General features: G+C 45.0%; 1 protein-coding gene across 1 annotated transcript in view; it reads left to right on the top strand.

The window, feature by feature from the left end:
* The first annotated feature begins 3,501 nt into the window (after window positions 1–3,501).
* The window catches only part of Nup210l (nucleoporin 210 like), a 76,716-nt gene continuing 68,607 nt past the window's right edge, over window positions 3,502–11,610 (top strand). Inside the window, exons 1-5 of the mRNA XM_045138011.1 lie at window positions 3,502–3,704; window positions 6,639–6,775; window positions 8,213–8,344; window positions 8,606–8,702; window positions 9,577–9,727. Of these exons, the coding sequence (XP_044993946.1) occupies window positions 3,502–3,704; window positions 6,639–6,775; window positions 8,213–8,344; window positions 8,606–8,702; window positions 9,577–9,727 (720 nt within the window). The remainder of the gene's footprint in view (window positions 3,705–6,638; window positions 6,776–8,212; window positions 8,345–8,605; window positions 8,703–9,576; window positions 9,728–11,610) is intronic.

The raw sequence follows: 11,610 nt of genomic DNA, 5'->3' as shown, positions 1-11,610 counted from the left end.
CCCATGGTAATTCCCTCCCTCCCCACCCCCACACTTTCCCATTTGAAATTCCATTCTCCATCATATTACCTCCCCATTACAATCATTGTAATTACATATATACAATATCAACCTATTAAGTATCCTCCTCCCTTCCTTTCTCCACCCTTTATGTCTCCTTTTCAACTTACTGGCCTCTGCTACTAAGTATTTTCATTCTCACACAGAAGCCCAGTCATCTGTAGCTAGGATCCACATATGAGAGAGAACATGTGGCGCTTGGCTTTCTGGGCCTGGGTTACCTGACTTAGTATAATACTTTCCAGGTCCATCCATTTTTCTGCAAATTTCATAACTTCATTTTTCTTTACCACTGAGTAGAACTCCATTGTATAAATGTACCACATCTTCATTATCCACTCATCTGTTGAGGGACATCTAGGCTGGTTCCATTTCCCAGCTATTATAAATTGAGCAGCAATAAACATGGTTGAGCATGTACTTCTAAGGAAATGAGATGAGTCCTTTGGATATATGCCTAGGAGTGCTATAGCTGGGTCATATGGTAGATCAATCTCTAGCTGTTTTAGGAACCTCCACACTGTTTTCCACAATGGCTGGACCAGATTGCATTCCCACCAGCAGTGCAGAAGGGTTCCTTTTTTTCCACATCCCCACCAACATTTATGATCATTTGTTTTCATGATGGTGGCCAATCTGACAGGAGTGAGATGGACTCTCAATGTAGTTTTAATCTGCATTTCCCTGATGACTAGTGACGTAGAACATTTTTTTAGATGCTTATATGCCATTCGTAGTTCTTCCTTTGAGAACTCTCTATTTAGCTCCATAGCCCATTTTTTGATTGGCTTGTTTGATTCCTTATTATTTAACTTTTTGAGTTCTTTGTATATCCTAGATATTAATCCTCTATCAGATATATAGCTGGCGAAGATTTTTTTCCCATTCTGTAGGTTGCCTATTTGCTTTTTTCACTGTGTCCTTTGCGGTGCAAAATCTTTGTAATTTCATTAGGTCCCAGTGGTTAATCTGTGGTTTTATTGCCTGAGCAATTGGGATTGTTTTCAGAAAGTCTTTGCCAAGACCAATATGTTGAAGGGTTTCCCCTACTTTTTCCTCTAGCAGTTTCAAAGTTTCCGGTCTGATGTTAAGGTCTTTAATCCATTTGGACTTAATTCTTTTTTTTTTTTTAATTTTTATTTATTTATTTGAGAGCGACAGACACAGAGAGAAGGACAGAGAGAGGGAGAGAGAGAGAATGGGCACGCCAGGGCTTCCAGCCTCTGCAAACGAACTCCAGACGCGTGCGCCCCCTTGTGCATCTGGCTAACGTGGGACCTGGGGAACCGAGCCTGGAACCGGGGTCCTTAGGCTTCACAGGCAAGCGCTTAACCGCTAAGCCATCTCTCCAGCCCTGGACTTAATTCTTGTATCACCTATTCTTATTATTTTTCAACCTTAAGTATAATATTTCTGTCACCAGAAAATGTCATTTCACATGCAAGAAAACTCATAGATAGATGATAACCAGATCATAATGGCTGATAGATCTGACATGATCTAGGAGTTTCTTTTCTAATGGCTCTGGTAAATATCACTCTTCTGAGCAGCTTGGGATAACAGCTTACTATGTGCACAAACTGCAAAGTGAAGTTTGGCAAATGGGAAACCAAAAGCTGAGACTCCCAAAAACTATGCCTGTGTAACTAAAACTTCAACAGTGGACTACACCAATTGTAGAGAAGTAAATGTTACCAATCCAGAGCCAATAATAATTCAGGCTACATTAGCCTTTTTATTTATTTATTATTTTATTTATGAGAGAAAGAGGAAGAGAGACAGGGAGAGAGAGAGAGAGAGGAGAGAATGGGACCCCCAGGGCCTTTAGCCACTGCAGACGAAGTCCAGACGCATGCACCACCTTGTGTGTGTGGCTTATGTGGGCCCTGGGGAATCAAACCAGGGTCCTTAGGCTTCACAGGCAAATGCCTTAACTACTAAATCATCTCTCCAGCCCTATATTGGCCTTTTTTAATGGCTAATAATATTTCTCTGCATGTGACCTGACACCTCTCTGTGAGCAGCTAAGATATCTGTTGCTATAAGTTAAGAAATCTCCCAGTTCTACTTCAAGTTAGACCTACCCTGCCTCTGACATGTACTTTACTCCCACGATAATGCTCACCCTCTCTTTTGACCCTTGCATACTCAGATGCCTCACTGACTTCCTCCTGGATAAAATGCACGCCTTCACTTCACAGCAAGTCACTGAATTCCTCATGGCCACTGAAATGTGCGGGACACCCTGAGAGGTCAACTGCCCCTCCTAGCAGGAAGTAGCCCGTGCAGACGTCACCCTCTTTCCTGCCCACGCAGTCTACCCTCACAGTGCCCCATTCATTCCCAGTTCCCCCAATGCTTTTTTATCCTTCCAGAGTCTAGACTGAAAGGGTTAATGACTTTCCCTGAAAACCAGAGGGAGCTAAAGATTTAATAACTGTCCCTAAGAGTAGACGGCCCTGAAGAAACGACAGAGGCAGTCAGTCCCAGACAAGCCTGACAACTCCCCTGATTGATGGGCTTCCCTCAGCTCAGAAGGCCTTGAAGAAACAGAAACCCTCTGGGACACTCTCCCCTAAACAATTCTTGCTGAAAAAGCTTATTCTGAGCAAGGACACAGCTACAAGTTCCTTATCTACTTCCCTTGGACCTGTACCTGGCCCAGTCTGTTTTCTTAGGATCCTCCTTATAAGCTTGACCCCAGCCTAGCTCAGTGCTTCAGCCTCCATCCTGCGGAAAGGCTGCAGCCTGTTGCTGAGCTTCAATGAACAGTCTTTCCCTATGGAGGTCAAATCCGGTGTTTTCCTTTGCTTTTCCTCTTTCACTTTCCTTACAAGAGCTTTAACTGTTAAGCCATCTCTCCAGCCCTTATTGCAACTTTTTCTTTTCTTTTTTGAGGTAAAATCTCACTCTAGCTCAGGTTGCCCTGGAATTCACTATGCAGTCTCAGGGTGGCCTCACAATGCTCCTACCTCTGCCTCCCTAGTGTTGGAATTAAAGGCATGTGCCACCATGCCTGGCTATTATTTAATAGTCTACCTTCCAACTTCTGGTTAAAGAGCCCTTTGAGTGGGCAGCTTGCTCTATGCCTAAAAATTTCCATCTTGAGGCTGGAGAGATGACTTAGTGGTTAAGGCACTTGCCTGCGAAGCCTAAGGACCCATGTTCCACTCTCCAGATCCCACCTAAGCCAGACGCAGAGGTGAGGCCAGCGCAAGGTGGCACATGACCGCTAGGTGGCGCAAGCATCTGTCATTCAACTGCAGAGTCTGAGGCCCTGGTGCACCAATTCTCTCTCTCCTTCCTCTCTCTAAAGACAAAAAACACCCACAATTCCAAGCAGGAAAGGCCACGCCCCGTGATGACGTGGCGGCTGCGGATTGGCTGGCTTTGGGGCCGGGCCGCTGAGGCCGAGCTGGAAGCCCGAGAGCCGCGGTCGCCATGGCCTGTCCCGGAGCCTGCGGGTCACCGAGCCTGGCGCTCGTGTACTGCTTCCTCGTCGCCCTAGGCCGCCTCCCGCCGCTGCCGAGTCTCCCCGGGAGCCAGGCCTACAAACTGAACGTGCCCCAAGTGCTGCTGCCCTTCAGCCGCGAGCCGGGCCGGGTGCCCTTCGTGCTGGCGGCGCAGCGGGGCTGTTACACCTGGTGAGGGCGTGGGCACCTGGGGTGCAGGCCCGACCTGTGAGGGGGCAGGGAAGGGGTGAGGTCAGCAGGCGTCCAGTTGGCCTCGACCAGATCCTGCGAGAGGGTCCATGAGTGGGAGTTCCAAGACATGAGGACATTTCTTCCTTTTTTAAAAAATAATTTCCTCCTTAAATTTTTTTTTTTTTTTTTTTTTTTACAGCTGGAAAGATGGTTTAGTGGTTAGGGCGCTCTCCTGCAAAGCCTAAGGACCTAAGTTCTGTTCCCTCAGACACACGTAATCCAGATGCACAAGGTGGTGCATGCATCTGGAGTTCATTTGCAGTGCTGCAGGCCCTCACACACCGTTCTCTCTCTCCCTCTTTCTCTGTCAAATAAATAAATAAATAAAAGTAAAATATTAAAAGATCCCCATAGTTTAAAAGATATCTATAAACCAATCCCAACACTAGGGAGGCAGAGAGGTAGGAGGATCGCCATGTCACTACATAGTGAATTCCAAGTCAACCTGGGCTAGAGTAACACCCTACCGTGAAACCCCCCCCCCAAAAAAAGCCATAAAACATATATATAAGCTGGACGTGGTGGCCCACGCCTTTAATCCCAGCACTTGGGAGGCAGAGGTAGCAGGATCGCTGTGAGTTCAAGGCCACCCTGAGACTACATAGTGAATTCCAGGTCAGCCTGAGCTACAGTGAGACCCTACCTCAAAACAAACAAACAAAAACAGCAACAACATATATATATGACTTAGCAGTTAAGGTGTTTGTCTGCAAAGCCTAAGGACCCAGGTTCAATTATCTAGGTCCCATTTAAGCCAGATGCACATGGTGGCACATGCATCTGTAGTTCATTTGCAGTGGCTGGAGGCCCTGGCGTGCCCATTCTCTCTCTCTCTCTCTGTGCCTCTAATAAATAAATAAATAAAAAATCTTAAAAAAAATACTTTTGGGCTGGAGAGATGTCTTAGTAGTTAAGGTGTTTGCCTGCAAAGCCAAAGTACCCAGGTTCTAGTCCTCAGGACCCACGTTAGCAAGATGCACAAGGGGGCACATGCATGGAGTTTGTTTGCAGTGGCTGGAGCCCTTGGCGTGCCCATTCTCTCTCTCCCTCTTTCTCTCTGTCAAACATATAAATAAAAATAAAAAATATTTTAAAAAATTTTATTTGGTGTTTGGAGGTAGGGTCTCACTGTAGCTCAAGCTGATCTGGAATTTATAGTCTCAGGGTAGCTTTTGAACTCATGGCAATCCTCCTACATCTGCCTCCTAAGTGCTGGAATTAAAGGTGTGTGCCACCACACCCAGCTCCTTCTTTGTCTTTAAAGAAGAAAAAAGAAAAGAAAAAAAAAAAGAATTTTTTTATAAGAGAAACTGAGTCTTTTGTTGTTGTTGTTCATTTTTAAAATTTATTTATTTGAGAATGACAGAGAAAGAGAGAGAGAGGCAGAGAGAGAGAGAGAGAGAGAGAGAATGGGCGCACCAGGGCCTCCAGCCACTGCAAACGAACTCCAGATGCATGCGGCCCCTTGTGCATCTGGCTAACGTGGGTCCTGGGGAATTAAGCCTCGAACCGGGGTCCTTAGACTTCACAGGCAAGCGCTTAACCACTAAGCCATCTCTCCAGCCCGAAGAAAAAGAATTTTTTAAAAATACAGAGCCATTTAATATATACAGGAAAAAAATTGACAAAAATTCATCATGCTGTTATTACAAAACTTCTCAACAAATTAAATGTATGTAGATGGGACATAACTACCTTGGCCTATTTTGTTTTTCCTGTCAAAACATCTGACACTGGGTAGTTTATTTTGGCTCATGTTTCTGGAGGCTTCAATGTCCATGTTGTCCATGTCTATCTGTATCAGGACTCGGATGGGTCGCAACACAGCAAATGACATCATACAGTGAGAACATGTACAAGGGAATTCACTGATCAAGAGACAGTAAGCAAAAACTGCTAAAGTCAGAACAATTTATTCTTTCAAAAGCCAATCCAAAAAAGCTGGGCGTGGTGGCACACACCTTTAATCCCAGCGCTTGGGAGGCAGAGGTAGGAGGATCACCGTGAGTTGGAGGCCACTCTGAGAATACAGAGTAAATTCCAGGTCAGCCTGGGCTAGAGTGACACCCTACCTTGAAAAACAACAACAGCAACAACAAAAAGAGTGTCGGGCTGGAGAGATGGTTTAGCTGTTAAGACATTTGCCTGCAAAGCCAAAGGGTCCAGGTTTGATTCCCCAGGACCCACAGAAGCCAGATGCACAAGGTGGCGCATGCTTCTGGAGTTCGTTTACGGTGGGTCGAGGCCCTGGCATGTCCATTCTCTCTCTCTCTGCCTCTTTCTCTGAAATAAATAAATAAATAATAAAATACATTAAAAATAAAAAGAGTGTCATTAAGCATACCTAGTAATGCATAACATGAAAGAAGCATAGAAACTTCTAATTGCTATCTTTTTTGTTTGTTTAGTGTTGTTTTTCGAGGTAGGGTCTTTCTCTCTAGTCCCAGGCTTAACTCACAATGATCCTCCTACATCTGTCCCCCAAGACCGGGATTAAAGGCGTGTGCCACCATGTCCAGCGTTATTTTGTTTGTATGTTTGTTTTTCCAGGTAGGATCTCCCTCTAACTCAGGCTGACCAGGAATTCACTATGTGTTCTCAGGGTGGCCTTGAACGCATGGCAATCCTCCTACCTCTGCCTCCTGAGTGCTGGGATGGAAGGTGTGTGCCAGTTAACCGGCTATTTTTTGTCTCACTCAAGTTAGAGTCTCACTGTACTTTAGGCTGACCTGGAACTCACTGTGTAAGCCCAGGCTGGCCATTGAACTCACAGATCCTTCTGATTCTGCCTCCCTGTGCTGGGGTTAGAGGCCATGCCTAGCTGGACTTGTTACCAACACGTGTATTTCAGTCTGGGGCATTTCTTTCTGGCAGGCATTCCACCCATCATGATGCAGTTACTGTTGAGCCTTTATATGACAGTGGTGCCAAATGTTCCCAAAGAGCTATTCTCATTTCTGAATCTACCCAACCGCTCCGCCTCAGCAGCATTATTACTGCTCGAGAAATAGGTATGTTATGTTTTTTTTTAATTTGTTTGGTTGTTTTATTATTTATTTGAGAGAGAGAAGAGGCAGACAGAGAGAAAGAGAGGATGGGCACGACAGGGCCTTTAGCCACTGCAGACGAACTCCAGAAGCATGTGCCCCTTGTGTAGCTGGCTTATGTGTGTCCTGGGGAATCAAACCAGGGTCCTTAGGCTTTGCAGGCAAATGCTTTAACCACTAAGCCATTTCCCCAGCCCTGTTTGGTGTTTTTTTTGAGACAGGGTCCTGATACACAGCCCTGGTTGACCTGGCAATTATTATGTAGTCCAAGCTACCCTTGAACTCATGGTGACGTTCATGTACCAACTTCCTGAGTGCTGTGATTACAGATGGGCACCACTGTGCATGGCAAGAAATAAGTATGTTGAGAGCCAAATAGGTTGGGGTAAGATAATATGTTGTATAGATAATTAACACAAATAATTATTGGCTTTGAGTGTTGTAAGAAAAACATCCTGCTATATAAATCATAATTGTGGCATTAAAAAAAAATTTTTTTTTTGGTGTTTTACAGTAGGGGTTAGGGTTTCAGGCTGGTTAGCGGTATGGTCTTGGGCTGGCCTCGAACTCACGGCAATTTTCCTACTCCCAAGTGCTAGGATTAAAGGGATATGCCACCATGCCCAGCTATTAAATTGATTTTTTTTTGTTATTTATTTTATTATTCATTAGAGAGAGAGAGAATGGGTGCTCCAGGGTTTCTAGCCACTGCAAACAAACTCCAAACAGATGCGTTACCATGTGCATCTTGTTTACATGGGTTCTGGAGAGTCGAACCTGGGTCCTTAGGCTTCGCAGGCAAGCGTCTTAACTGCTAAGCCATCTTTCCATCCTTTAAATTAATTTTTTTTTTTTTTGATTTTTTGAGGTAGGGTGTCACTCTAGCCTAGGCTGACCTGGAATTCACTTTGTATTCTCAGGGTGGCTTCAAAGTCATGGTGATCCTCCTCCTACTTCGGCCTCCTGAATGCTAGGATTAAAGGCCCACACCACCATGCTCAGTGATTTTTTTTTTTTTTTTTTTTGAGGTAGGGTTTCACTCTAGTCCAGGCTGACCTGGAATTCACTGTGTAGTTTCAGGGTGGCCTCAAACTCACGGTGATCCTCCTACCTCTGCCTCCCAAGTGCTAGGATTAAAGGTGTGTGACACCACACCCAGCTCCTTAAATTGATTTTTTTGTCAGATAATTATTTATTTATTTATTATTATTATTTTTTTTGGCTTTTCAAGGTAAGGTTTCACAGTAGCCCAGGATGACCTGGAATTCATTATGGAGTCTCGGGGTGGCTTCGAACTCATGGCGATCCTCCTACCTCTGCCTCCCGAGTGCTGAGCTTATAGGCGTGCGCCACCACACCTGGCTGACCTGTTGAATTTAATACTCATTGGATTCATTGTAGTGACTGGCCACGAGCTACGTTGTGATGTTATGGTCGATGTGATTCACAGCATTGAGATTGTGTCTCGTACCCGGGAGCTCTTCGTGGACGATTCACCTCTTGAACTGATGGTGAGGGCACTGGATGCTAAAGGTAATGATCAACAAGTGACAGAAAGAATGTGGCACAACCCTCGTTAAGTGGCAGGAAGTCAGAGTCCGGTTCACTTTCAGAAACACCTGTGGCAACAGTGCCTCCCTGTGTCGGGATCTCCCCAATGGAGTCTGTGTTGAACTCCTTGATAACAGGCAGGAGGCCTGAAACCATTTTCTACTCAGGCGTCTCTTTCTTTCCAGAGACACCTGAATAGATGAGTATGTGATGCCGTCTCGTCTGCTTTGGCTTCTTGTACAGGAAATACCTTCAGTAGTTTGGCAGGAATGCTGTTTGAATGGAGCATTGCCCAGGATAACCAGTCGGCAAGAGAAGAGCCTTTGTCCAGCAAAATTAGGTAAATGTGAAGCCAAGTATCAATGATCCCATTCATTCCTGTCTCACCTTGGGCAGGAGTTCTGTACTCATTACTTCTCCTAAGCTCTGGAGACTCTGATCTGGATATCTAGGTGGTACTATCCATTTTCTGGAACCCCTCCTGCCTCCTCTTGAATTCTATAGTAAAACCATTCTGAACTTGAAAAAAATCTGGAACTGGAGGGATGGCCCAGTGGCTAAATGCAGATGGCTTAGCTGTTTAAGCTTTTGCCTTTGAAGCCTAAGGACCCAGGTTCAGTACCCCAGAACACAAGGTGGCACATGCTTCTGGAGTTCATTTGCAGTGGCTAGAGGGCCCTGGCATGCCCATTCTCTCTCTCTCCCTCTCTTTGTCTCTCTTTCCCTCTTTCTCTTTCTGTTTCTCAAATAAATATAAAAAGTGAAGTAAATAAACTAGTCATGGTGGTGCATGCCTTTAATCCCAGCACTCGGGAGACAGAGGTAGGAGGATCATCATGAGTTCAAGGCCACCCCGAGACTCCATAGTGAATTCCAGGTCAGCCTGGGCTAGAGTGAGACCCTACCTCGAAAAAAGAAAAAAAAAAAAAAAGCAGGGCATGGTAGTGCACACCTTTAATCCCAGCACTCTGGGAGTGCAGAGGTAGGAATGAGGATTGCTTTGAGTTCAAGACCAGCCTGGAACTACATACAGGCTAAGTTCCAGGTCAGCCTTGGCTACAGTGAGACCCTACATCCAAAAAAAAAAAAGACCCACCAACAAACAAAAAAGACACTTTAAAACTCTATACAACAAGACTAAAGTCTTTCTTGGACTTTTCTGAGGAGAAGACCGGTTAGCTCTGCTGGAAAGAAACCTTCTTTTGTATCTCTAGGATTCTGAAATACTCCGAAGCCCAGTACACTCCCCAAGTCTATATAGCTGATATGGAAAAGAAAGAGAGACAAGGAGATATGATTTTGGTGTCTGGAATTAGAACTGGTGCGGCTGTTGTGAAAGTCCGAATTTATGATCCTTTCTATAAGGTAAACATTTGTGCTATGGTTTTTCATTTAATAGTCTTGCCTATGGAAAGTATAATTTCTTCTGTACAGCTATGGTAGAAACCCTCTAATCTGATTTGACTTGGACCAATAGTTGATCATTAGTTTTAAAAAGTCATTTCAAACATAGAAAACATTGGTCCTCCTTAAATTTCTTTTTTCTTTTTTTTTTCAGATAGAGTCTCAGTATATAGTCTCAGGGTGGCCTTGAACTCACGGCTATCCTCCTACCTCTGCCTCCGGAGTGCTAGGATTAAAGGTGTGTGCCACCACACCTGGCTTTCTTAAAAAAAATTTTTTTTTGAGGTAGGGTCTCCCTGTGGCCCAGGCTGACCTGAAATTCACTATATAGTCTCAGAGTGGCCTTGGACTCATGGCAATCCTCCTACCTCTGCCTCCCGAGTGCTGGGACTAAAGGCGTGCACCACCATGCGTGGGTCATTCATAATTATTTTTTATAGTATTGTCTAATTAAAATTATAAATGTAGCTGGGCATGGTGGGACATGCCTTTAATCCCAGCACTTGGGAGGCAGAGGTAGGAGGATTGCCATGAGTCCAAGGCCACTCTGAGACTATATAGTGAATTTCAGGTCAGCCTGGGCCACAGGGAGACCCTACCTCGAAAAACAACAACAACAACAAAAATTATAAATGTGCCAGGCATGGTGGTGCACAACTTTAATCCCAGCATTTGGGAGGCAGAGGTACCTTGAGTTGAGGCTACCCTGAGAGTAAATAGTAAATTCTAGGTCATCTTGAGCCAGAGTGAGACCTACCTCAACAAACAAAAAACTGGGCATGGTGGTGCACGCCTCTTATCCCAGTGCTCAGGAGGCAGAGTTAGGAGGATCACCATGAGTTTGAGGCCACCCTGAGACTACATTGTGAATTCCAGGTCAGCCTGGGCTAGAGTGAGACCCTACCTCGAAAAACAAAACAAATAAATAAAATATGTATATATATGTGTGTGTGTGTGAGTGTATACATTTATATGATATTTTATTTTATTTTATTTATTTGACAGAGAAAGAGGGAGGGAGAGAGAGACAATGGGTGTGCCAGGCCCTCCAGCCACTGCAAAGGAACTCCAGATGTGTATGCCCCCTTGTGCATCTGGTTTATGTGGGTTTTGGGAAATTGATCCTGGGTTCTTTGGATTTGCAGGCAAACACTTTAACCGCTAACCCATCCCTCCAGCCCTAAATATCTATTTTAGTTGGGTGTGGTGGCTCATGACTTTAATCCCAGCACTTGGGAGGCAGAGGTAGGAGGATTACTGTAAATTGAAGACTACCCTGAGGGCTGGGGAAATGGCTTAGCGGTTAAGGCACTTGCCTGAGAAGCCTAGGGATCCTGGTTTGATTCCCCAGGACCCACGTAAGCCAGATGCACAAGGGGGCACATGTGTGTGGGGTTTTTTTGCAGTGGCTGCAGGCCCTGGCGTACCCATTCTCTCTTTCTATCTGCCTCTCTCTCTCTCTCAAATAAATAAATAAATAAAATATTTTTTTAAAAAAAGACTACCTTGAGACTACATAGTGAATTCCAGGTCAGCCCAGGCTAGAGCAAGACCTTACCACCATATATATATATATTTTATTTTATTTGTGTGTGCATGCTTGCATGTGTAGGGGCATGCATGTGCCATAATGCACGTGTGGAGGTCAGAGAACAGCCTTGAGGTATCTGTGTTCTTCCAACTCCTTTGGAACAGGCTCTCTGGCCACTGCAAACCAACTCCAGCATGGCTGGCCTGCAGGCTTGAGTCTCCTCGCTCTGCCTCCCGTTGTTAGTCGTGTTGGGGTCACAGACGCATGAGCCACTTTGGGCTTGGTGTGACGTGCGTGGTGGGGAGGATTAAGT

The sequence above is a fragment of the Jaculus jaculus genome, chromosome 19, assembly GCF_020740685.1.
Source record: "Jaculus jaculus isolate mJacJac1 chromosome 19, mJacJac1.mat.Y.cur, whole genome shotgun sequence".
Lineage (NCBI taxonomy): Eukaryota > Metazoa > Chordata > Mammalia > Rodentia > Dipodidae > Jaculus > Jaculus jaculus.
Note: the sequence above shows the minus strand (reverse complement) of the source record. Positions and strands in the feature narration are given on the sequence as shown.